The 27,108-nt window shown below is 43.6% G+C and overlaps 2 protein-coding genes across 4 annotated transcripts in view; both read right to left on the reverse strand.

Annotated features, from left to right (window-relative positions):
• Window positions 1-639: 639 nt before the first annotated feature.
• On the reverse strand, window positions 640-11,748 carry ARL2BP (ARF like GTPase 2 binding protein). Of its 2 annotated transcripts, none has more exons than XM_081872490.1 (7): window positions 11,589-11,748; window positions 10,280-10,331; window positions 8,373-8,434; window positions 7,161-7,267; window positions 6,031-6,116; window positions 4,698-4,794; window positions 640-3,279 (listed from the first exon to the last, which is right to left on the reverse strand). In XM_081872490.1, the coding sequence occupies exons 2-7, from the start codon at window positions 10,315-10,317 to the stop codon at window positions 3,181-3,183; spliced, it is 489 nt and encodes a 162-aa protein (XP_081728616.1). In that variant the 5' UTR covers window positions 10,318-10,331; window positions 11,589-11,748; the 3' UTR covers window positions 640-3,180. The 2 variants fall into 2 exon arrangements, with proteins under 2 accessions (XP_081728616.1, XP_081728617.1); XM_081872491.1 differs by having other exon boundaries at window positions 10,280-10,426.
• A 3,764-nt stretch (window positions 11,749-15,512) lies between these two features.
• The window catches only part of RSPRY1 (ring finger and SPRY domain containing 1), a 37,326-nt gene continuing 25,730 nt past the window's right edge, over window positions 15,513-27,108 (reverse strand). For both annotated transcript variants that reach the window (XM_081872449.1, XM_081872450.1), the window contains 7 exons: window positions 26,204-26,319; window positions 25,207-25,350; window positions 24,049-24,160; window positions 21,560-21,662; window positions 19,131-19,283; window positions 18,210-18,314; window positions 15,513-17,009 (listed from right to left, as the gene is read on the reverse strand). In XM_081872449.1, the coding sequence (XP_081728575.1) occupies window positions 16,913-17,009; window positions 18,210-18,314; window positions 19,131-19,283; window positions 21,560-21,662; window positions 24,049-24,160; window positions 25,207-25,350; window positions 26,204-26,319 (830 nt within the window). In that variant the 3' untranslated portion in view covers window positions 15,513-16,912. The remainder of the gene's footprint in view (window positions 17,010-18,209; window positions 18,315-19,130; window positions 19,284-21,559; window positions 21,663-24,048; window positions 24,161-25,206; window positions 25,351-26,203; window positions 26,320-27,108) is intronic.

The raw sequence follows: 27,108 nt of genomic DNA on the forward strand, positions 1-27,108 counted from the left end.
CCAGGCAATCTCCCATCCAGAAAACTAGGCCTGGGCTTCCTTAACTTCCACAGCAAGCTCTCAATGCTCTGCAATAGGCACCAGGGCATCACCCTAACTGTTCCATGAGTTTGGAGTTATGATCATGCCCTCTTGCTTCTCCTCCCTCTACCTTACCCTTTAAGACAATGACAAGAGCCATTTCCAATGTCTACTGGAAGCAAAGAAGGAACAGGATGACTGCACCTTTGATAGCTGCGGAGAAAGGGGCATTTCACCATGGACAGCTTTGCTCTCCCCTGCAGCTACACCTACCAACATTCCTTCTGCCTTTGTTTATATGGTTGGGTAGATAGGTTTTATTTAAAAAATGAGAGTGTAGCTGCTACTTAAATCTCTGTCCTCCCTTCCACCCAGAAGCAACAGCATACAGACAAGACTGAGCAGTTATCTGAAAAATGACCAGGGGAACAGTCAAAAGGTGCAGTTACTTTGGAATCTAAACTATATATATACACACACACACACACACACAATCAGGTGTGCAATTTTGCTAAGGGTAATTAAATGTTACATTATTGGCCTTATTTCTGCTCCAGTAAATAGTATCGCATACTTGCTTCTCCCAGTGTCCCAGATTTACATACCCAGAGAGAATAATCATTTACTTGGTCGTTTAATCAAACACAAAACAATATAGTCTTAGTTTGCCAACAGCACACAAATTGATTCTTGGTATGAAGTGAACTTCAACAGGAGGCAGGCAAACTGTGAACACACCATTGAAAGAAATGCCAAAAGAAGCTCTTGATGAAAGGTGTTTCTCCATTGATTGCACATGTTTCCTTCAGAGGAGTCCTCCAAAGATTTATTAGACTATCCAATACTGTAACGACATATTCTAAAATTCCATTCAGTCTGTACCAAAAAAATCAATCCCATGCAGCTCAACGGTTTTGGGTGAGATTAAAAAATGAAAATTCATTTTCTTGTGTCTCTCCTCCAAGCAGTTCTGACAAGTTGGGCACTGAAAGGCAATGTCTTTGAAATGGCAAGAGAGAAACAAGAAACTTTGAATCTGATCCTGCATTCCAGTCCGTGTTACCCATTTGCTGACCAAGACTGGATTTTTAAAAGCAAACTGCACCAAGATAAATACTGTCATTAATATTGTCAACAGGCCTTGCCGTGACTGTTTGAAAATGCACTTCTTGCACATTTCAAATACCAACAATATTCAAAGTATAGGGACAAGATTATTCCTCGTTTACACACATGGGACCTTGCCAAAACAAGTTACAAAAAACATCCTTTACAATGCAGAGTTTGCTTCTGGATCTTGCCAATCAAGTTTCAGATCAGTGTACAGCCTAAACACATTATAGAACACAACCCTGAAAGGGAAAAGTATGTAAAAGAAAACACTGTGAAAGCAAAAGTTTGCTGATGTAAAGATACCACGTTACCCCCTTCTCAATCTCCCAAGATGTAGCTAAGCAAGTACTGTGCTGTACCATATGTCACCCAAAGCTGAAACATGTAAGATGTTTGTGATCAGCCTCATTACGAGAATCACTTACCCCTGCTTGGACAAAAAGGATCTGAAGCCTGAAAGGCTCCAATAGTAAATTTCCAGGGCTCAGCCAGCCATCCTGGCCTTTCTTCCATTATGTGACTTTGGAAGAAGCTTCAGAGTGACAGCAGCACATGGATGGTACATCCAAGTCCTTGAGCACTGAATTACCAACCAAGAGTAAAGGCGGACAACGTATGGAAAGTGGGACCAACTGGAATTTTTGGGTTTTGAATTCCCTGCTCCTGTTGCCTAGTCCTCCACAAGTCAAGATGGCAACAGCAGCTACACCTTTCTCAGCAAGAGTTCCACAGATCCATGTGGAGGTAAGGCAGAAACAGAGATGTTGTTGGGGCAAGCAGAGCAGATCCAACACTACTGGCACATATTACTAGCTGATGTCACTAAGCCAGGATGGAGGAAGGAAACCATCAGCATGAACCACACATGAGGCTTCCCAGGTGTCTAGCAAAGATGCAGACAGACAACGGCTCAGGCAATGTTATCCATGCTATTTTCTTTTTTTAACCTTGGTAAAACACAACACTTATGAAATCCCAAAGCTTGCAGGTATAATCAAGCCACTCGGGACACATTCACTCCACTTTAAAAGAGAGTTTAACTGTCATTGCTTTCCTGAAAGAAGCTTGGTAATTTTATTTTGGGGGTGGGGGGCTGTGATAAAAAAAACACCTGGTAGAGTCAGTCCTAGACTTCTCAGACCATTTCCTGAACTTCGCTGTGAGGGAAGTCATTATAGTTAAAACCAGCTTAACTAATTAATATTGCAGAACCTGGGGAACTTTAGCTCTTTGGTTTTTGTTTTTAAAGAACTGCAGCACCTCACAGAACTGTAATTCCCAAAGTTCCTTGAAAGCCATACAAGTTTGGATTTGGGTTTACAGTCCCCATCCCCCACGAAGACATTGCAGAAAGCTTTGTATGTGTTAGAGCACATACTGCTGGTAGTAATGAAACAGGGTGTGATTTTTTCTTAGGAGAGAGGTTACTTTGGAAATCCCAAGTTTTCTGGTTCCTTTTGCAGCTGAAGTGGGGGCCTTAAAAGAGTAACACCACTAAGTCTGCTGAATGGGAAAGGATACAAATTCACAATTACTAGAGAATTGACAAATAACAGTTTCATGCTATATATATATATATATATATTCACATCAAACACACACATGCTGCTGTCTAAAGTAAAAAATGTGGCATTCAGAACTACGCTAAACATGTTTCCCCCGATTTGTTGTGGTTGTGAACTTCAAAAAAGGTTGTGCTGTTAGAACCATCCCACGTTTGACACTCATTTTCCATCACTGCTGTCCAATGAAGAAGTGCTTGTTTTCCTTCCAAGAAATCAGCAGCCCTCAAACAGACCATGGCACTAACTGACCTCCATGGCATAAAGTCCCCTTTGGCTGGCACAGCAACAAATCCAAGTGCTAAGACAGGGCTGGAGTCACTGTTCATGTGGAAATGCCCAATTCAAATGAGCAGCTAAGACGAAAAATTGGCCTGCCAAGAGGGAATAAGGGTTGCACGCCTCAGCATCACACTAATCTCTTCTGCTGGCTTCTGCATTCAGGGCACCCCAGGTGGAGACAGCTCTCTTTTGGAGGCAAGAGCTAGTGTCGTAGATTGTTTGCGGAAGGCGACATGGAGGACTTGCTCAAGGGTGTCACCACGAATCCGCTGCTTAAGTCCAGGCCTCGGCCTTCTTTTTCCTAGAATGGAAATGCCAAAAATACTTCAGTTTGGTGGCATTTCTAAATGGCAGGCTTTCAGCCAGAAAAGGAAGCATGTTTGTAATGAAACACAGGGCTTTTATTTTCTGCAAGGCTGTGGGCAAGAAATTCCACATGGAATCTGGCACCTGCTGTGGAAACTGAGAATCGTAACTTTCATCATCAATAAGCAATGATTCCCCCCCCCCGAGCTTTTTTGTTGCTGACAGTAGCCATGGGTGAAGCCAGAGGAGACTGGGCAGGGTTTCTACTGATCTGGGCAAGTTCTGATCCTTGGTACAGCTGCCAGACCTCCTTTGACCATTACTCCATGCTACCTAGCCTCTATTGCCATGCCAAGTATCCTTAGTAATCCATGCACTCCAGTTGCCATCTTGCCCTCTGCCACTCTGGCCTTTGCAAACCCTCATGAGAACCAGGGGCACAGATAGCCATATATAAAAATTTACACACCATTTCCATACAAACATACACACATTATGTGTATATGCACACATTTTTCTTAGAGCAATATACACAATGTTCTCCCTTGTTGGGTTTCAGATTCTGTGCATCTGCAGTGAACACCCCCACTACCAAAATAAGTAAGAATTATTTTTGCAGCTGGCCTGGAATGTATTCTTTCCCTTACAATTTCTGCCTTAACCAACCTTTTGAAACTGGCCCCTTTGCTATTTCAAACCCTCCTTATCAAGACTAAATATTAAAAGATCAGTGTTTAAGATTTCACAATAATAACAGTTCTGAATTGTTAAATGCAACTGGTTTTGGGGTTTCACATGCGTTACATCAAACTGACTTGTTTTGGACCACAGGTTTCCAGTATTTTCCCAAAAAAATTTCTGGAGCGAAACTTGTGCAGTGGACACATATTTAACCACTGAGGTTCACTAAAAGCATTTTTAGACACCCCCCCCCAAAAAAAAACCCGTAAAAGAACTCCCATACCAACTTAAGACACCATTTTTGTTAATTTGCATAGCTATCAAGATTCATGTCTTATCAAACTGTCACTGAGCAACTTTTTGGGCACAATACTTTTAGTCTCAGTTTCCCCACTGATAAAAAAAGAACCACCACCCCAAGTTACATTTGAAAACCACTCTGCCCCATCCAGAGTGCTATAGTTTGGCCAAACTGAAAACCAGGGCCAAGCCTCTCTTCCTGAACTGAGGTCCTCTTTCTCACTCCCAGAATGCAGAAGCTGGGAAGGAGCCCCAATTACTTTGCATGCATAAAGCCCCAAAATCAGTTTTTCACTTCCTCAGTTAAAAGGCTCTTAGGAAGCAGAACTGGGAAAGTGATCTCTCTCTGCTCAATATGCCCAAGAGTCACTCCCAATTAAACCAACTTGCCTGGCCATTCAGTGTGCGCTTTCTGAGCTTTGAAGTACTTACAGCTCTGTAATCCAGGAACATTTCTTTAAATGCGAGGAAGTCAGTAAATGTGAGAAGCATGTCAAAAATATCCCCTGCAATTTCATCCTTGTGCTGCCTGTAAGTGAAGGATTTAGATTCATCATTAAAACAGCGAGACATTCTAGATTTTAAAAGGCATTGAGAAAAGATGCATTACAAAAGCTAAAGAGGAAAATGCCTATCAAAAAAAGTTGCATTTTCTCTTTAAATTAGCCACTTGCACAAAGTAATTTGTACTGAAAATAATGGGACTAAGGGGTGCTTCACACACTGTCACCAAGCAAGTACCTGTCTGATCATAATACATATACTGAGAAAGTGAAATGAGGGCTACACCCACCAAGGAAGGCAAATAACCACTACCAACACCACTAATAACAAGCCCATTAATTTATTAAAAATTATGCAATTATCCAAAGAAAATGTGGTTCAAAGTTGTACACATCTTAGATTTTAAGCTTAATCATTATTCTGTCTTGCATCAGGGGGTGCTTCTGTCATCGTCCCCCCCCCCCCTTTGAAAAAGCACAGATAGCAGCCCACAGAAATTTCTGCAGCTTCAAAATCTGAAGCGGGGTGGGAATGCTGTTGCTGCAATCACAGCCACTTCTGCCAACTGTATTCATGTTCAGCTGATTTACAGCTTTTCCTCAGCTGTGTGTGCCCAAGGGTGGTGATCAAGGGAATACTGGGCAAACAGGCTTTAAGCTGTTACTAAACAAAGGGATGGATCTGCTCGCTAAGCAGCAGAATATCCATTTAACATCAGTTTTCATTATGCAGCCCTCAGGAATGATCAACAATATGAAATCTTCAAGAAGGTTTCTATAAATGTCATGGGATTGCATGGGCCTTGATCTGCAAAGGAGGTTGGTATGGTTGTCACTGGCTAAGCATAGAACAGTCTTCTCTTTTCGTGGAAGTGACTTAATAGCCCATTGTTTACATTTGTGCATATCATGAACATTAGGGCCTCAGCGCATGACATATCTGAATGATGTACAGTGGTCTTCTTGCTGTTTTACATGGTATCTAAATGGGAAAAAGGGGGTAAGGTCTGGTGGGCACTCTTATTTCACAGCTGTACTGACATTATAGAGAGCTCCCTGCTCTGAGGACCACATGACTGCATTTCAGAGTAAGGACAGACCCTGGGGCAAGGAGTCTGCAGCAGAGCTTAAAATAGGTGGATTCACATCTGAGAGAAGATGCTCTCAAAATTCAAAGCCCAACCCTACTCAATAAGGAGCCTTAAGAACAAGTTAATGCAATGAAGATGAAAAAGAAATGGAAAGCAAAGGATCCAACTTACTGTAATGACAAGGTGAAGGCAGACATGCTGAAACCAGGAATCCTGTCCAAGAGCTTTTCTTCAATGTATTTTTCAACTAAGCATATCTGAAGTGAGAAGCACTGTATTATTATTTTCCAGCTGAGGATGACAGGGAGCAAATATTGTAGCTTACCATCTCACAAAGAGGTGTTTTGATCTAGACAGATCAGGTGCAGCTTACTAGACCTGTCAATGGCTGGACCACATTTTGGACCCAAATATGAGAGATGTTACAGGTAGCAACAGGATACAACCAGTTAAAATATGTAGAACTGAGTCTCTGCCTTGAGGAAGTAATTTGTTCTGTTCATTATCCTTAAGTTATAAGAACACTATGGGTCCTTACTCTGGGTAGACCCACCAAAATTACTATACGTCTGAAATCAATGAGCACGACTAATGATGGGAGTACCCTGACTAGCACTGGATATAACCTCCAAATTTCAGAACCCAACTAGAGACTTGCAAGCTACCATAAGGATCTTTCAGAAACCACATGTGCCTCAGCAGTAATCAGTGTTGCCAGCTTTTAAACCAGCTCTTGCAGCTGCCCTTAACAACCCTTTAATCTGCAACAATTATGAAAACTTTCACAAGAAGCTAAGCTGTTACAAAAGATGCCATGTTGGGACAGCAACCAGCCTGGGCCCCTCCCCTCCAGTCACTGAGCAAACTTTGTAGCAGGAAAACCTTCCTGGCACAGTGAACAACGTGATGGTACAGCCCAGAGAAGCACACTGGATGGCCAGCAGCACCCTTAAGCAACTTAGTGCCCTCCAGATGTTTTGGACTACAACTCACATCCATGCTGCCCAGGGCTTTTGGGAGTTATAGTTTAAAACAAACAAACAAACAGACAGTGAAGGGGCACCAGGTTGATGAAGGCTAGCCTTCAGCACCTGCACTGAGGTCTCAGGTCCCTCTGAGGGTGTGAGAGAAGCCTCAACATCCTGAAGCAGGGCTGCTCTCTCTTTCTTATGGTCCACAGATCACACTTGCTGCTGAAACACACAGAATCCAATTTCTTTCACAGGGTGGCAAATGTTCAAAAGACAAAGCCCACCATCATATGCAAGAGATAACGATCAAAACAGGACATATGCACTCACATATTCATTAAAAATAGGAGTGTAGATGAGCTTATTTTCCTCCGTATCATCAAACTCTTGGTAGTATTTGTCCATGAAGTTCCTTTGTATAAGCTGGAAGTCATCATCTGAAATCACAACACAGTTACATTCAGTCGAAAGACAGTGACTACATTCATTGGTGTGCTGTCCTCAGCTTGGGTCCAGTACATGGTGAACCTCATAGCTGCAACGACAGCACAGCTGCAGCTGACGGAGGCCCAATCCATGCAGTAGCTTCTCTATCTTGTTAGCTCGCTAAGCCTCTGGCAGGATGGAGAGTTTCTCTCACTGACACAAATAAGGCAGAGCCTGATTAAAAGACTTTTGGCAAGTTTCACCCAGGGAACAGAGCTGGATAGCGAACATATGAGGCAACATCAGTTCCCTGGAGAAGTCAGCATACACACAGTTCCAATCCTTCATCCAGAACCAATTAATCAGGCATAAATTTTGCCGCTGTAATTGCAACACGGCTGTCAAGCACTTCTCCATGAAAGGGATTGTTTGGTTGTTTCAAGCCACCTACTGGGCAGTACCTCAGGCACCACCGATTTATTGAGTGTTTCATTGAAAGGCAAGTATCTATCAACAAGTGTGGACCCACAATAAAACACTGTGGTGCATCCCCAGCCCTCAACAGGAGCTCTCATCATGGGGTCCAGCTGTTTAGAAGCAGGAACCTTGTTCAGAACTTGACGCAGTAGGTGGAGGCAAGAAAGGAAAAGCAGGCAGAATAAGAAGAAAAAATACATGAGAACTCTGCTTCCATGTCCTAGGTAAAGAATACAAGTTCCACCTTCAGCCAGGCACAAATGCCAACCACTGAACACTTTCCCACGTGCCGACACTGCACAAAGAGGAGAGTGGTGGGTATTTATTTATTAGTTCGCTATCTCTTCCTTTGGCACCTCAGAAGCCCTCAAAGCGACTTGCAAAATACATAAACAACAATATCATCTAGACCGACTTCCCCTCAACCTAGTGCTTTTTAGATAGTTCGTATCTCAGGTTGGGGAAGGTCTGGTCTAGACCATGATGTATTTGTATAAAAACCAGTGCCGACAAAATCCATCCCAGACACAGAACTGAAAATAATATCAAAACAATTCCTCTAAAATATTCCAGTGTATTCACAAATAACAATAAGAAGAGATGTCCCTTTTGAGCAGTGGTACCTTAAGAAAAACATACCCATTATTATATCTTCTAAATAGCCAACAACAGCATCAAACTCAGCATCCGACGGTGAAGAGCTAAAATGAGAGACAGCCAAGTTGCATTCAGGTTACTATGGAAGGTGAAATACACATAAACATAACAATCCAGGACACACAGAATAATGCTTAGTGCCTTTATGGCACACATGAGCATACAAAATACTTCCAGCACACATATTACTCAGTAATGTTTTCATCAGTCCTGTAAAGTGGAGGTACACTATCACCCCCCTGTTGCAGAGAATAACTTCAAACTAAGAGAAAGAACCATTTGCCTATGGCTATCTTAAGTGCATTTGCTGTCAAAGTGAGATTTCATACCAGAGACTTCCTGGCTTATAGCTTTAAGTCTCTAAGCTGCTGCAGTAATGGCTTTGTTCTACCTGAACTGAGTCGTCCTCCCCAGATTCCGCTACATTCAGAGAGAAGCTGTTGTTTATTCAAACACAAGTTACTCAAAGAATTATTTTATGGTGACATTCTTCTGCATTGCAGACAAGATTTAACCAAGGACAGTCACCCTGATGAGAAGCAGTTCCTTGCCTTGCCTCAGTCAAGTCTGATTTCAGACTCGGACTGGGTTCAACCTGTACCTTAGCCATGAAGAAACTAGGCAAGGTTTTGGATAAGGTATCATCCTTCAGTTTCTTCTCCCTCATCACTAAGTAGGAATAAGAGTGATGTGCCTAACAGCTGATGTTCTAATGCAGGGGTGGCCAACTCCCAAGAGACTGTGATCTACTCACGGAATTAAAAAATGGCAGTGATCGCAATTGTTGAACTTTTTTTATGGAGGAAAGCCCCGTTTTGGGGGAATTCAAAGCTAAGCTGTTGGCCATTTTTAGGGAGAAAGGGAAACAGCCACTCACCAACAGATCGCTGAGGAGACAAACAGCCTCACTGAGTAAACTCCGTCTTCCATTCTGCAGATCATGCAACAATGGAGGGTGGGGCTGGATTCTATTTTACCAACGCTAAGCAAAGGGACCCAGGAATTGACCGCGATCTACCAAAACCTCCTGGGGATCTACCAGTAGATCGCGATCAACCTGTTGGACATCCCTGTCCTAATGGAAGCAAGGAAGAGGCTGTTCCTAACCCAAGCCTGGTGGAGGAGACACTGTTACTACTTGCTGCCATCTAGCCACATACAGAAGGGATAACAGCAATCCCTCCAGATCAGAATATAGTTGTTTTTGCAATTCAAAAGCAGAATCGCTTTGGCTTGACTCAGGCATTATATTAAAAGTCAGGGTCCATAAAAGAGCTGGGGTTATCCACTGAACTTAACTGACAGGAAATTTGTAACAGACAAATAAATTACTTCTATATACAGCACTTAACTAAATCATCACACAATGCTTCATTAACTTGTGGAATTTACCACTTCAAGATGTGGTGATGGCCACTAGCTTAGATGACTTTTAAAAAGGAGGATGGAAATCAATTCCTGGGGTGAGCAACCTATGGCCCTACAGATTTGGCCAGGAAGGATGGAAGCTATAGTGTAAAAATATTTGGAAGGCATTGATCTATCATTGATCCATTACTGATCTATATCCATGAGAAAGAAAAATCTTTATGAGTCAGTCTTGATTGTAGTTTAAAAATTAACGCTGAAACCAACTATTAATAAAGTTAGAAAATAGCATTATCACCGAGCAATGTTCCCACCTTAAAAAGTACCAGAAATATTGCATCATAAGCTTTTGTGGACTAGAGAGCCTATTCTATCACCTAGGCTCAAGTCCACAAAAGCAAAGGCCATAAAAAAATCTATCTTCTCCTAACTGTTAAAACTTCCTATTGGCTTTAACATTTCAAATGAAGTTCTGTGGATTTGTTTTTTAAAAGGAAGTGCAGAAACAGAAATATACTTACATGGACACACCAAAGTTTTCTTCTTCTAAAGTTTCCATCGTGGCTTTGTCACCTGTTTTATAATGTAAACCTTTAAATACTTTAATCCTCAGGGTGTAATACTTGGCTGTCAGTCATCCTTTCTTCAATGTCAGGTCTCAAGCCCATCTGAAAATATTACACTACCCCCACATCTAGAAATAACCATTGATTATGACTTGCTTTCTATTTCCTGGAAAACAGTGGGCAACAAATGAACTATACATACAAGTAAGCAGCAGAATAGGTTTGCCTGAAACAAAAGCAACTTATCCCATTGCACTGGCGATTTGGTGGATCTGAAGGTATGGAATCCCAAGAGTTTGGATTTGGAAAGGGGCAGCAGAAATCCACAGAATTTATAGACTCACAAATACATTGTGGGTGCTGCTTATCACAACTAGGGTTTGCCAGACGTACAAGAAGTCTTGCATGTTTGCAATTACCAAGGGCCTCTGTTATATGGTCCAGGAGCTTTTGGTTTCTCTTGAATGTGAGGGGGGAAAGTTCTAGATCAGTCCACTCTCTGCTGTACTAGCTTTCCTGTTGCAGGGAGTTTTTTTGTTAATGAGAATTATTTTAAAAAATGTAATCCTCCAGCAGCAGTTGGGACAGTTCATTTTACTACCACCTAATTAGGGGATGACAGAGGACGAGAGGGTTGGACAGTGTTCTCGAAGCTACCAGCATAAGTTTGACCAAACTGTGGGAGGCAGTGGAAGACAGGAGTGCCTGGCGTGCTCTGGTCCATGGGGTCACGAAGAGTCGGACACGACTAAACGACTAAACAACAACAATTCTGCTGCATGCCCAGACCAAGCCGTAATCACCAGTACCCGGGAGACAGCTGGGTTCAAATCCCCCTCACTTGGCCATGAAGCTCACTGTGACCTTGGAGGCCACTTTCTCACTTCTGCCCAACCTACTTCACAAGGTTGTTGTGGAGCATAAAAGAGAACTACTTACATGCCACATTGAGCTTACTGGAGAAAAAAGTCGGATATAAATACAATCAATCAAAGAACCTGCTTCTGGGGTTCTGGTTTGCCATTGCGTGGGGCGGGGAGGACTGGGGCGCTACTGGACCCAAGGGCGGCCTGACCTGGCAGAGCTGTTCCAAGTTCCTAGCCAGGAGATAGAGCCTCCACATACTGACTCAGTCTACCTCTGAAGGCCAGGAGCTTACTGGGGGCGAGCCAGGACCCCCGGCCTACCTAGCAGGGCTCCTCTCAGGGCCACAGGGGACCCAGGAGTCCTAGTCAAGGCCACCCCCTTCCGCCTTGGCTCCTACCTGTCGTCCTCCAGGCAGTGCCAGCTCGTCACTCCGCAGACCGACGAGCGGGACGAAGGCTTCGGCCTCCCCCATAGAGTTCGCTGCAAACGCCGCCGTCGCTTCTTTCTTTATTCTTATTCCTCCTCCTCCTGCTGCTGCCTAGGAAACGGCCTCTTCCGGTAACGCACACCTATCTGACCAATCATTGGGAGGCTGAATGAACTGAGCCAGTCACAGGAAGCCAGGCGGGACTTCTCTTCCGACCAATAGGAAACGTAAAAGGAGAGAGCCAATCAGAGGAAGCGAGGGGGGGGTTCTCTGCCTTCCAGCCTCACCGACCACGTGGCGGTGCCCAGTTTGGCTGAGCCGAGCAAAGTAGCAGCAGCAGCAGCAGCAACTAAGATCCTTCCTGGAACTTGCTAAAGGGGACCCACTTAGTCCAGCATAATTTTTGCAGTGGCCGACCCACGCCTGTGGGGAGTCTCCAAGCAGGTTTTGAGCATATTAACCCTCTCACCCTCTTGTGGTTTCCTGCAGCTGGGATTCAGAAGGCATTGCTGCCTCTGACAGCGGCGGCAGAGCGTGCCATAGCCATTGTGCATAGTAGCCCCCTCCTCCGTTAATTTATTCAATCTTCTTTTAAAGGTATCGAGGTTGGTGGCCATCTTGCCTCCTGCTAAAGTTTCAGTGTTTAACTACGCGCCGAGTTTAAAAGTCGCCGATCTCGGTCCCTGTATCTGAAGTGTGTCTTCACACAGGCGGGCCTGTCTACCGGAGCAGGCTAAAGACTCCGCTTGCCCAGCATCCTGCTGTCAGTGGCCAAACCAGTGGATTCTTCTTTTGTTTATTGCAATTACATCCCAACTTTTTATCCCATGACATTTAATTCCCAACAACCCAGTGCGGTAGGTTAGACTGAGAGGCAGTGGCCACCCAGTGAGCTTCGTGGTTGACCAAACATGGGCAATGGTGTTGTATAATGAAGAATCCCTTCAGAAAGCAGTTTTCACATTGTGGGTGTATGTGTATACTATTTATCTTGCTTGAGATTATAATCTGTTGGGAGGGGGTCATCCTGACTAGATTCTTGTTTGCTTTCATGCTCTCCAGTGAAATGGGATGACACACGTCTCTTACATTGAAGGGCTTTCCTGCCTGTTTGCAAAACATTCACACCCACCCACCCATCTGTCAGGAGCCACATGCCAAGCTAGGACAGAAGCATAATAAACACGTCAGCTGACATTGTTGACTTAGTAGTTACAGACTGAGGACCCACAATAATATGCTTGTTACACAAGCATAACACAAAATCATGTGATTTTTATGGTAGGGTCAGCGAGGAAGGCTTGCTTTTAACACTTAACCATTAGATTGCTGTTGATCTCTGGTTGATTTGCTAATATGACAGCATCCTGACTTTAGTGCTTACTTGAATTGCAAGATAAAACTTTGCCACTCCCCTCCATTCCCCTGTGCAAAGGTATCCTTAAGAACAGGTGGAAATATCTCAAAATGACCCACCCTCAGCCCAGCAGCCCCCTACACACCCATTGTTCAAGGGGCACTGCCCAACTCTTCTTGGCACTAAGACCATAGCCAGGGCAAGTGGCAAGGAGCTGTATTGGTGCCCCCTGTCCCTTGTGTCCTTGGTAAGGGGCTGTATCAGTGCTTCTGAAGCCAGTGAGACAATGGACAAGAAACTCAAAGTTTGCTTTTTGTCTAATAATGTGACTGGGGAGGGGGTCCCACAGGGCTGCTGTGATGGCCCACACCAGCACCTGAATTACTCCACCAAGGCACCCAGAGGAGCCTCTGCACCTTGCCTCCTCTGCACCCAGAGGAGTGGAGCAGCAGCCCAGCTCTTAGCCAGAGTGGAGAGCTCTGAATTTGGTGCATAACCCCCCCGCCCCCTGCTACCTTTGACTACAGCCAACCTAATAAACCCCTGGGTGGGAGGTACAGCTTGTCTGGTACAGCAGGGAATTGTCACCCACCTATGGAACTGCCTATACATTGCACAGCATCTTTGTTTGGCAAGAAGAGTGAAAGGCAGCAACACATCCTCAAACACAAAGCAGTAGTATACTTTGCAGGCTTACGGTCCCAAGCCCCAGTAAGCCAGCAGAAGATGCACGACCATAAGATGTGATGAATGATCCACAGTGCTGGGGAAAGAGGCAACTAGAAGATTCATACACCTTCCTTGCCCTTTCAGGTGAGACCAGATCCTAAAGCCCTGAACTTTGTACAACCATCTTATCTCCTCTTCCAAGGATGACTATGAGGGTATCTCTGCAGGAACCACATTGGAGGCAGTGATTCTGAAAGGGCACCATTTTGCATCCTGCTAATGTGAGAAGAGGGAGAACAGAGGGCTTGGGCAGGGGTTAAGGAGAGTGGTCTTGAATCAGGGACATCAGTCCAAACAAAGCCTGTCAGGCCGGTAGCCCAATGAAGGGTTATCATGGGCAACAGCCCCCCCCCCAATACACCTGGAGGTACTTTCCTGGATTAATATTGAGATGAGAATGCTGGATCTGGATGCCGAGTGGCACTTGCCAAGACATGGAGGATACTTGGGTAAGGTATATAAGGAGCTGCCTTATGCCAGGCTAAACCATTGGTCCCTCTAACTCAGTATTGTCTACACTGAGTGGCGGCGGCTCCCTAGGTTTCAGACAGGTGACATATACCTTGAGATGTCAGGGATTGAGCCTGGAACCCTCTGAATGCAAAGCAGATGCTGTACTGCTAAGCTGTGGCTCTCCCCTAGGTGAAACCCTTTGCCTCTCAAAGGTTTCTACCAATCAAATTTACAAGATGCCATAGAAAGTCTTCAACAAGTTGATGCAAGAGCAAGTCCACTCTGCTGATGCATGCGCACCCAGTGTTCTTGAATTCCTACAGGTTAGACCAGGGCCTGGCCCCCAATGGACTCAAGCAGCAGGCACCATTCTGGGTAGTGTTATTGCAACACATGGAAGCTCCTTGCAGGCCAAACACTAAAAGGTTGCATGTTTCCTCCAAGAGGCTCTGCTCATCTTTCGCCTGGGTTCCAGAGCTGAACTTATCCTTGTTTTCAAGGCTGTTGTGGCCTCACCCTTCAAACCACTGCACTCCATCTACTGCCGAGAGCTCAGCAACAAAAGTGGGGAAACTCAGGGTCCTCTTGGTCTGGAAGGAACTCTCTATCTGCCACCTGGGCAATATGGTCCTATGACCCAACCCTGACTTCTTGCCTAAGGTGAACTCAATCTTCCACAGGGCTCAGGAAATTACGCTTCCTCACCTCATGGTCATGGTCCATCAGGAAAATACAGATCAGAACTTGGCATTTCCTGTCATAGCTTTTAAAACTCCTTGCAGGTTCAATAGTATATTGATACCTAATGAGAAGGGTTTCAGTTCAGGAAGGTGAAAGACCAAAACCCATCTGAGAAGACAGAACCACTTGCAAGGACCCCAGTCTATTAGCTGAAAGTTCAACTGAAGGTTCCTTTCTAAAGAAACACATTTAGGGGTACAAATTACTAATTGAAAACTGGGCAAGGCCATGGATAAGGCTATGTGGACTTGTCTGCCACTGAGTTGTCAGCTTTCAGTGACTACTGAAGAGCTACTGTTCACCCAGGTTTTGGGGTATCTGTGTTGCTACACTTTGTAAATAGGTGTTAGTAAACCGTCTATGTGCTCTCAGTTGACGTTACTGTTTTATTGTTTGTTTGAGCAAAGAATTGTAGAGCTGGAAGGGACCATGAGGATCATCTAGTCCGACCATGTGCAATGCAGGAATGGGGCCCGAACCCACAGCCCTGAGAAGAGTCTCAAGCTTGACCAACTGAGCTATCCCAGTTTATGGTTTTATTCATTGGTATTGTACCCAGCTTTGGAACTCCTTTATAAAGAAAAGCGGGTAGCAAATTTTAATAAAATAAATAATTGTTGCAACTGCTTTTTGTTTTTAATGAATCAAGAAAAGCTGGATTCAGCACTCTATAAATTAAGACGGGAAACTGAAGCCCCATCCTGAACCACTGGAAATGTGATTCAACAATGTCTAGACATCTTAAGAATTCAACAGACATTATTCACATACCCTTTCAAAGGTACCTTGCAACCATAACTAGAAACTTACTTTCTTTTAAGGCTGAGATTCTCACACAGCTGATTTCAGTGATTTTTCTGCACTTGCACAGAGGAACAATATGCACATTGCCCCATGAGCTTTTGGATATTGGTTTGTGCAACCCTAGTTTCACTGTGTGTTCCTCCTTCCCACATTTTGCCAAGTGGATAGGCATGAGCTTGGCAGACTAAGTTTGTTAGAGCCTATGTAAATGAAATGGTAGTTTAGTCAACCTAGGCTGACTTGCTATTCAAACAACATGTATTTCTTTCAAAACAATATTAACAGAGTTTCTCCACATTTTCTTTCCAGATCTTGAGTTCTATAGCTCAATACTTTCAAAACGTACAGAACTTGCAAGAACAAATACTGAATTTAAAAAGAGAGAGAGAGAGAAATCAATGGTACCTTTTAAAATACCCAGAATAACAAGCTATCTCCAGTCTGGCACTGTAGTTATAAGAATCCCTCCTGAAAAATCACTTCTTTTTTGACAACAATGTAGGTACTGAAATTGAAGGAACTAGAAACACTATGAATGAAAATGCAGTTTTCTGCAGTTTAAAAAAAAGGTGGTGGTAGTGGAAGAATCAATGTTCTTTGGAATCACAGAGTTATAAAAAAAAATTTGGATTCTTCTAGAATCTCAACACCTCCTTTACAAATCAGTTTCTTCATGTAGAATTCAAGTCTGAACATTTTCAGGTCAACAGTCCAAAATACAGAGGGTCTCTGACCAGCAGGAAGCTACATTGACCAAGAAATATTGGTGTTGTTTTTAAATATGTGACGGCTGCTGAAATAAAGGCTTTAGAAGACAGATATGCCCCCATTAGAGGAGATTATGAGCCTTATGTTTCCAGTGCAAAACTGTTGACATGTGATGGGCAAGTGGAAGGAGCAGCGGAAGAAAGGAAATGGGAAGAGTGGACAGGGGACAAACTTAAGAGGCAGACTCTCCAGCCACCTTGGTCGGAGACAAACCAACAGGTAGCTCAAGTCTCACCGCCAACTTTCATTTCTGCTAAAAGAACATTCCACAGCTCTGAGGCAGCAGGGCGACTTAACAGGTTTCCGTCTACTGTTCAGCGTGAAAGTGGGCCACAGTTGGGGCTCTCAGCTCGTGTGTGGCTCGGTCAGAGCTGCCTTTCTCCCTTCTAGCACTGAATGGAATGGATCAGAGGGAAGTTCACGAGATACAGTTCCCCACGTGTCATGAAATGTGAGCGATCTGTCGGACCCGAGTCTGTATTTCTTGTCGACACAAAGGGCAGGTCTCTAGTTGCAAGGCACACTCCATGCACAAGTCACTAAAAGAAGGACAACGATATAACATGGGTTACTAGGGCAACTTCTGTCCAGGCAATAGTATGCAAACATTTAAGTTACACAGAACTCTTCATCAGGAACAACAGAAATGTCTTTGCGCTTTTTAAAAAACAAACAAACAAACAAACAAACAAACAAACAAACAATTCATTTTTGTTGTGGGAATGGAGATGTATCCAAATAGCTTTTAATCCAGGTAGACCCACCAGATGTCAAAGAGAACAACTACTACCAGACTTTTAGAAGACATCTGAAAGCAACCCTGTTTAGGGAAGCTTTTAATGTTTGATGTATTATAGTATTTTAATATTTTTTGGGAAGCCGCCCAGAGCATGGATGCAACTTATGTCATGTAGTTCTCCACGGGAACACTGAATGGGCAGGTGGGTGTGTCACAACTCGCATGATTTGCCAATGCTAATTTTGTTGTGGACAGTTAATTGTACAGAGACAATGCACATATTCTAAGCAGTAAAATCCATCATCTTTGTTGCCTCAAGACTTATAGGGTTTATGTACACATGAAGCAGTGGGGGAATAAGGTGGGTAGTAGAATCTTGAGGGAGAAGCGTGGACAGTACCACGTCATACTGCAGGTATAGCAGCAGTAACAACAACAAAATCCCTGCAAGTAGAAACCTAGTACAGCAGGAAACAGGCTGATCTGGAACATCTCCTCCTTGCTGTGCTTGTTGTTCTTTGCAGGCTTCCCCTCTTGATGATGAAGAAAAAACAAAAGTGACATTCCTCACCTGCAGCCTGAACTGGCAGAATCCCTTCTACCACCTCATCCTACTACATATGCAGACCAGGTCTAACCTGGATTGCAAAGCTTTACACAATAGAAAATCATCATCAACAACAACAACAACAATAATAATGTTATAAATAATTAATAATAGTATTTTTAATTCACCTTTTAGAATATATAACCTGTATAGTCTTTTAAATGTGTTTGTGAGAGGGGGCGTTTATTGGTTTTTGTTTTATTGTATATTTTGTCTTCTCATTTTAAATTTTTATGTTGTGAACCGCCCTGTATACCTTGGATGAAGGGCAGTATAAAAATTTAATAAATAAATAAATAATCCCTCCAAGACCAATTACAGCTTATCATACTAGGGCATGTAAGACAGGGGAAGCTACAAAACCATGATAAAAGGAATAATTATCCACCATACCTGTGACCACATGGCCTGAGTTCTGTGTCTGCTATTTCATCGCAGCAAAGAGTGCAGCAATTCTCTCGAATGCTCACTTGTTTTAGCAAGGCCAGTCGTCTATGTCTGAAGAGGAAAAATCAGCAGGAGAAAAATACTATTTATATATTCAGTTCAAAGAAACAATTTCAAGGGATCCTGCTCATATCAAATGTATTTGACTAGGAACATGATCACCTTACATGACAATGAATCTCAGTTTAATATCTGTGAATTAGTATGTGCAGCAATGGAAACAACAACAAATTCAATTAACAATTCATTCAATTCTGTTAAGTAAGGCCACTGCAGAATTAATGCTCTGCATATCCACTAGTTTATCAAACAAGCACACAGATTTGATACTAAGCATGAAATTGGGCATCTGGAAGATCTAAACTTCTCATTTAAAGCTACCACCACTGGAAGAAGTTGTTACTCCTTATAGTTGGAAAGCTCCCCCTCCCAACTAGCCTTTCTCTCATTCCCCTGATAAACCAATCAACAAAACTTCAGATGTTATTCAAAAACCTGAATCACAGAAACTGGATAAATTGCACAGAACTAATCTAATCTATGAAAGTTGGCTTTTGTTTACATGATTCATTCTCATGGAATAATCTGCATCTAAGTTTGCCCTGGATACAACTCTCAGAATGACAGGTATCCAGCATTTCCCACATTACATTTTCAAGCTGCATTTTCTACAATCAACACACAAAACAGTCCCGAGGTTAAGTGGTTCTTCCATTGTGAAAGGCTGCAGTGTGTGAAACTACAGGCTTTTGATAAAACTTCACAATATATCTTTTATTTATCATATCCAGATGGGTCAAAACCTACAAAGAACAAGACTGTAATCTCGGCTTTCAGTTCCATGCACTGACAAGTAGACAATATTACCTTGGTAAAATGATTTTCTCTTCTGCTGTCAAGAAGGCATAGTCATTAAAGGTGCTAAATTTAGCTGATGGTGGATATTTGAAAGGTTTTGCTCCAAAGTTGAACTCACACTGTTGATAAGACATGAAACTAGCTGCAGGGAAGAAGCCAGACCTGCAAAGTTAAGGGAGAATATTATTAGAGCACCACCATGCAAACACACAGTGCCACTTTGTATTAGACTGAGAAATACCCATGACTTGTAGAATCATCCAGGTGTGCAGAACGGATTGGTCCAAGGTCACCCATTGAGCTTCATGGCCAAGTGGGGATTTGAAGCCTTGTCTCCAAGGTCCTAGTCCAACACACTAACCACTACACCATGCTGTCTTTACTACAAGTCATGGCTTGTTTTCTAGTTAGGGATAGGAAGGGCTGGCTAGCCCAAGTAGATAGGTTGCAGACTAAAGAACACCCCCTTTCCCAGGTTTGCTTGGATCCTTAACATGCCGCTTCAAACAGGCCCCTTGCATATCTGTTCCCTGCCTGCCTCCAATACCCAGCCTGAATTCCACTCTTTGCTCACTCAGATTTCCACTTCTTGGTCCGCTGAGTAATTTGCCTCTCAAACCTCTTTACATAACGACTCTGCTTATGAGCACACTGCTCACTCTGTCCCTACTCTTTCAACTATCCAGCTTCTGGGATTTACTCTAGTCTCCAGCATGGTCAATCCACCACTGCAGATTTGTCAACACATTCCTCCTGAGCAATTAGAATGTTTGTGGGCATTCTCCAAGGTTATAGCAGTTCAACAATGCTTGGGGGAAGGGAAGAGGTATAGTTTCAAACAGTCTATTATCAAATCATATCAATTCAGGGAAGCAATGTTCATCTTGTAATACACAGGACTGTGCTCCCCCTGAAGCAACAGGGTTAGACAGCTTGGGGAGGTTGCTTGAGATCCACAAGTTTGCTCCTGTGGCACCGAGTGGCTTTTATCAGCTTAGGCTGGTGGGCCTGCTGTACCTGGACAGAGATAGCAAAGCATCTATGAGCCATGTTCTGGCAATCTACAATTTAAGACTACTGTAACCCATTCCATGTAGCGCTGCCTTTGAAGACTTTTTGGAAACAATGCTGGAGCCAGAGTAGTGTAGTGGTAAGAGTACTAGACTAGGATGTGATTGACGAGTTTTCATATTCTATTTAGCCATGAAGCCCACTGGGCGACCTTGAGTCAGTCACTCTGTCTCAGCCTAACCTACCTCACAGTTGTTGTGATGATAAAATGGAGAGTGGGAGGTGTGTGTAAGCCACTACAAGCTCCTTAGAGGAAAGGTGGGATATAAAAGCAATAAGTAAATGCTAAGTTCTATTGACAGCAAGATTACTAACTGAAACTGGCATTACAATCGTATTATACAGGTGTTGCACAAGTTGAACTGGCATCCAGTCGTTGAGTCAACATGTTGGCTTTGACCTTTAAAGCTGTTTATGGCTTAATACCATGGTATATGAAGAGCCACCTGTCTCTGTATCTAATCTACCGTATTTTTCGCACCATAGGACGCACTTTTTCCCCTTCAAAAATGAAGGGGGAATGTGTGTGCGTCCTATGGAGCGAAGACAGCATAGCCCCGCGACCCTCTGCCGGCTGGAGAGGTGACGCGCGGCTATGGCAGGAGCCTCTATAGCCACGCGCCACCTCTCCAGCCGGGAGAGCGCACACGGGGCTAAAGAAGCCCCCCACGACCCTCTCCCGGCTGGAGAGGTGACATGCGGCTATGGCAGGAGCCTCTATAGCCGCGCGCCTTTGCGCTGCTCCCCGACCTGCTCTTTGGGGCTGCTGGTGGGCTTCCCCCCGCCAGCCCCAAAGAGCAGGTCGAAAGGAACCTGAAGCCTGGAGAGTGAGAGGGGTCGGTGCGCACTGACCCCTCTTGCTCTCCAGGCTTCCAAGGTAGCCGCCTGAAGGCGTCTGAACGCACCTTAAATGGCACCTTGTTTTAGAGGGGGAAAACAAGAGGGGGGAAATTCTCCCCCTCTCTGCACAGCACCTCCTGCCACTTCGCTGAAGGGGCGCTGGGCAGAGAGGGAGAGAATTTTTTTTTCTTGTTCTCCCCCCTCTAAAACAAGGTGCGTCCTATTGTCCAGTGCCTCCTATGGTGCGAAAAATACGGTATATGTTTTGTTGAGGGCCTTCCCCAGGTACCCCATATCTTAGGTGAGGCAGGTGCCTCCCAGAGAGAAAGTCTTCTCAATGGTGGTACCTCAGTTATGGAATGCTCTCTACAAAGAGGTCCATCTGGAACCCTATTCTGTTGTTCTTATGGTATCTGGCAAGTGTGGTTTTATGTTCCCCTGGCCTTTTTGACTTAATTTTATTGTTATCTGGGTCTTAAAAGCTTGCTATTAATTTTTCACTGCTTTCACAAGGGCCACATACTTACACAGCAGAAGAAAAGACTTGCTTCTCAGCAGGAAGCTGGTTCCCATTTAAATAAAAGATCATTTTCTTGTCTTGTAGGTCCAGCAAAAATCCTATTGTATCACCTGAAGTCATATATAAGAAAAAACACAGGGTTGTTGGAGATCTGTTTAACAACCCACCCCACAATAGTGACTTGGTATATGCAGTGGGTGGGGAACAACCTCTGCATGTGAGTAAACTTATACCAGTCCCTTTTCATATAATTGTAGAGTTAGAAGGTACACCAAGGGTCATCTAGTGCAACTGCCTGCAATGCAGGAATCACAGCTAAAGAATCCCTGACAGAGGGCCATCCAACCTCTGTTTAAATGCCTCCTCTCCTCCTTTATGTTGTCTTTAATCCTAAAACCTTGCAGAAAGTATTCAAAGGCCTGATGAGGATATAGCACTGATTTCTGCACACTGTGGTTTGCAAACTGAAAACCAACTTTGGGAATGGAGGTTTCTCCCTGACATGAATCCCATGTCACTTCCCTCAGTAGCTTTAACTATGGTTTACAGTTTACAATAACAATGGTTAAAAAAACCAAGTTCAATCTTAACCAGGGCTGGTAAACTGTCTTCAAACCATGGTTAAGAAGAGAACTCTGGTTAGCACCAAGTAGGGTTATAACACCTGTAACTCTAAACCATGAGTAGGCAAACTAAGGCCCAGGGGCCAGATCCGGCCCAACTGCCTTCTAAATCCGGCCTGTGGACGGTCTGGGAATCAGCTTGTTTTTACATGAGCAGTATGTGTGCTTTTATTTAAAATGCATCTCTGGGATATTTGTGGGGCATAAGAATTTGTTCATTTTTTCTCCAAAATATAATCTGGCCCCCCACAAGGTCTGAGGGACAGTGGACTGGCCCCCTGCTGAAAAAGTTTGCTGACCCCTGCTCTAAACTATGATTAAAGCTGTAGAGGGGAGAATTCACACAAGAGGGAAAAGAAGCAGACATTAGTATTTGAACTTTTCGTAAGTTTTAAACTATTGTTGCAACTTGTTACTGGGTTTAAAAAAATCTTTTTGTAAACTACTTTGAGTTTTTGTTTTGTAAACATTTTATGAAAGAAAAAATAAATATGTTCTGGAGGCTGACTCCTGATTTACAAACGCATTACATTTTGCAGGGAGCCAGCGTTACGCCTGCTCAGAATCATCTTCAGCATTTTCTCAAATTTAAGTAATTAGGAAGCTAGGTAAGAGTTTGTAACTGGAAGGAGGAAGGAAACTTTGTGCTCCTTTTCCCCCAAATGCAGGATGAATTGATGCTACATAGATTCCACATAATGCAGAGAAGATCAAGATGAACAGAAGCACATTAAAACATTGACCGCAGGAACTGGATGCACATCAGAAACAAAAGTAAACATGTTGTAAATATGCTCTGAAAAATGCAGTTGTGCCTTGAGTTTGCAGTGCAGGCACCAACATGTACATATCATGCTGCTCCTCTGCAGTCTTCACCCCAGATAGCATGTTGATCTCAATACTGGATGTGTAATTTGCATGACTGGCAGTGAGAGTAGCAATAAGAATGTCTGTGTGGGGTCTGTGGGGACATTTGAAGGGAGAGGGGACATTTGGTTTTTCCAGGAAAGGCTTCCTGTGCTTCTAGTTTACTGCTAAAGCACTGAGCTAAAAGCACAGGAAGCTGATGTACGGATATGTCCCGAAAGAATCACCTGGGAAAGAGACCCCTTGGATCCCTGAGCCATCTGTTCCATTGTCCAAAAATTCAATTTCAGTCATGATCCTTTCCTGGCTACACTTGTTTCTCCTTCAGTGGCATGGAAGGATCCCAACTTAGAACTAGTTCAGCGGAGTCCAACAACAAAAGCCTTTTCCTAGATTGCACCACTTCAGGTTATAGGTGGAGAACTGGACAGTTGAATGCTCCCCCCATACAAAACCATTCCTGCATGTAGTGAGGACTGAAAAAAGTGTGCAGCCTAGCTTTACCAATCTGACAGGAGACCTCATGCCTGGGAGGCCCAAATGTGACCCTCTTCCATGACACTCGGGACTCTGCAGGCCACACACATGTGCCAGCCATACCTTCTTTTCCCTAGGCCATGGCCCTCACTGGCTTTGTTCCATGCTCTCCTAGTGTTTCTGCCTAGCTGGAATGTGTCCTTGAACTCTGGTGAACCTTGGACTCTGGCCTGCCCGGATGGATGACAGAGAGAAGTGTGTGTGTAGAAGCTAGCCTACTGCACAAAGGTAGGCTCTGTCCACTTTTGCTTCTGGTCCCACCCACCAATGGCATGTGGCCCTCAGAAGGCTGCTGCGAAGGGATGAAAATGACTCTTCACTTACAGTGACCTATAATGGTAGGAGACAAAGTAGAAGGGATTCTAGGCTACTAAATTGGCAGATTTGCTCCCCTCTGGGGAGTGCTAGAACAATTTCCCAGCAAATGAAGACGACAACAGCAACAACTGCAACAAGATGGGTGGAGTACCTTCCTTCCAGCACGGGTGGGAATGTGGTTTACTTCTGGCATTATACCAGATCAGCTGCCGGCAGCCATCGTATGCACAGGAGTACTCATCGTCCCCGATACCGTAACCTTCCTTCAGGGAAGATAAAATACAGCATTTATTTTTCTTGAGACATGACAATACTTGTGGGAATCTTGTTTTTAAAGCTTCTCAACCATTTTGCATAGCTATGGGCACATGGGGGGTATCAATATGTTTTTTCTTAACAAGGGTGAGATCTGAATGCAGGTTGGAATATGTGGTCCACTGTTGGATTACACTGGGCACATTTATGCCCTCTTGCAAGTACAGACTCAGGGCTTCTCTCACCCAGAGTTGCTTCCTGCTGTGTGATCATACACTGGGTGAATTCCAGAAGGGGAAAGATCCATAGGCTATGGCTTCCTTGTTGTGTATAACTCTCTGACACTTTCTGAAATTGCAAAATCACCTTTAAAACCTAGTCAAAAGCTAAATTTGGTGCAAATGCAATGCTACAACTGAATTTATGCTGGATTTGTGCAGGAGAGAAGAGGAGGGAGCATGCAAACAGGTGGGATATTCTGGCTCTCCTGCTTAAGATTAAGAAAATCCCATCCACACCAGTCATTGCACCAAACACCAGTGCACATTTTGGCATCAAGGTGCTGTGCAATAACTGATAACTAAAATACAGTTAAATGTACAGTTGTACTGCTGGGGAAGGTGAAGAAAGGCTCTCATCTACCTTCTTCTCCAGCAATGCCAACTCTCCCCACCATATCAAGGTATTTGCACCTAACCCTATACAACATTTTTACTTCAATGAAACACTTTCCCTGTAATTGTATACTGCAACTTTTGCCAACCTGTGCTGATTGGGGCTGATGGGAGCTGCAGCCCAAAACATCTGGAGGGCCCATTTAAACCAAAAGTTGCGAGAAAAATCAGAATCTTCACATGGCTTCTGCAAAGATGTCAGTGTTGGAACCAAGTTAACATTTCCAAGCAGGTTAGTTCCACAAGTTTAGTGCCCCAGTGAAGGCCTTCTATCTGGTTCCCATCTGCCTCTCTTCCAAAGGTGAAAGGGACCCAGAAAAGAGACTCCAAGGCTGATCCAACTTAATGAGTAGGTTCCTATGGCAGAAAGTGGCACTTACATGATTGAGGAATTTGCTGTCTTTGGTAGCCCATCCTATCTGCATCACCCCAGAAGTAATGGCTGTGACTTCATAGTACCAAACTCCAGAATCCACACAGAAAGTACATCGAACGCTTTCAAAAGACGACGCATCACATCGGGCCTAATGAACAAACCAAAAGAAAAATAAATAAATGCTTGCCTTCCAAAAGACAACAGCTACCTGGCCCTAGCAGGAGGAATTTAAATCCTTGTAAGTTCTCAGCTCCATTTTGAGGCAGCAGGCTCATATTTCAGAAGAAACCGATTCTACATTTAATACAGAATAGGTAACTCACCTGCAGGGGTGAAGATGTGAGACTAAGTGCCCTGCAGGTGTGGTCTGAAAAAGCCTTGCTTTTGTTTTGTTGTTTTGTTCTGCAAACACAGACAGCTGAAAATTTATGTCTGGAGTCTGCTACAAAGTCAGGTGGAGCCTTGAGTGTGCTATGCACATGACTCTCTGGGAATTCAATGCTGCCTTGCAGGAGGGGCTCCTGCTTTCCCTCCCTTATGCTTTGTTTGCATATTTGCAAATAATGCAAACCAGTAATTATTTCTCAAATTGACAGCAAGTGATACAGGGTTGTGATATGTATATTCCAGATCCTGAATGCAGGCTTTGTAGTCCATTTTAATAAGTTCACCAGGATCACCAATAGCTACATTCTGAAACAGGATTTGTAAGTCTTACTGTATCCCCTTTGATCTCACAACCTTATTAATCATTGATTAAAACCTCTTGCTAAACTTCCTCTCTTTCTGCTATTTCAGCTAGGTTTATTAAAAAAAAAACACATATAAAAATGGCTTGGTTTGACTTACGGCCTATATTATTATCTCAAAGAGAGTGAAGCCTCTAGTGTCCTCTTTTCCAAAGGGAAATGAAACCCAAATAGTGCTATTCTGAAACTTCTTACTGTTTGGGGAAGTGTAGAAGACATAAAAATATGATGGAATTAAGCACCAAAACTTACCTCCAACCCACGTGGTGAAATCTTAAGGTATTCACTGACATCGTTACTATTCAGCATGGCATTTATGTTGGTCAAGTCAACTTTCTCGTATGTAAACTGCCTGCCTTCTTTCAAAACTGCAAAAATACATATTTAGAAGTTGTAACTGTAGTAGAAGTCCCAATATTGCAAAACATGGACCTGGCAATCAAATGTATCTGCTCACCTGATGCGACTCTTAGTGTTAGTTAACCAATTTGATCAAATGGTCTGGAATTTGACCGAGAAGGAAGCCCCCAATCAGGGAACACATTAGATACGTTACCAGTTAGAATAAAGTTAAATTTATACAAATAATAAATTAAATTGTCACTATATTTCATTCATTAAATGGAATTTTTGCTACACTTGTCAAAGATGGGATATTGAAATTCTCAGAACACTGAGGAGGAGTGATGGGCAGGAACTGGGAACTGTGGAAAATTATGTACCTCTTCTTCATTAAAGGGACTATCCGACAGACCACCCTCTAGTACAGGCATGTGAAAGTTTGGGTGCAAGGCCCAAATAAGGCTAGATCCAATTTGGCCTGAAAGGCAGTTTTCCTCGAACCATGCCCACCCTTTTCACATCTGATGTCGCTTATGATGTCAGCTGGGGAGCAGGTTGATATGCAGCTGCAAATGAACAATTGGGAGCCTCAAAGGGTGCTCCTGACTCTTCCCTGACAAGCGAGCCTTGCTATCTGCGCTGATCAATGGTGACAGCAAGCACTGGTGAAATTCCACATTGGGAACACTGTACTGTAGCCAATCCCTGCCCAAACTGGGGCTTGCTGCAAACACCAGTGAGCTGCTCAACACTTACAGCAAGCCCTGCTTACACACTACTTCAAAGAGCCTTTTTGCAAAGGCTCTGAAACAGCT

This window comes from Podarcis erhardii, assembly GCF_964252035.2.
Source record: "Podarcis erhardii genome assembly, chromosome: 7".
NCBI classification, from domain to species: Eukaryota; Metazoa; Chordata; class Lepidosauria; order Squamata; family Lacertidae; genus Podarcis; species Podarcis erhardii.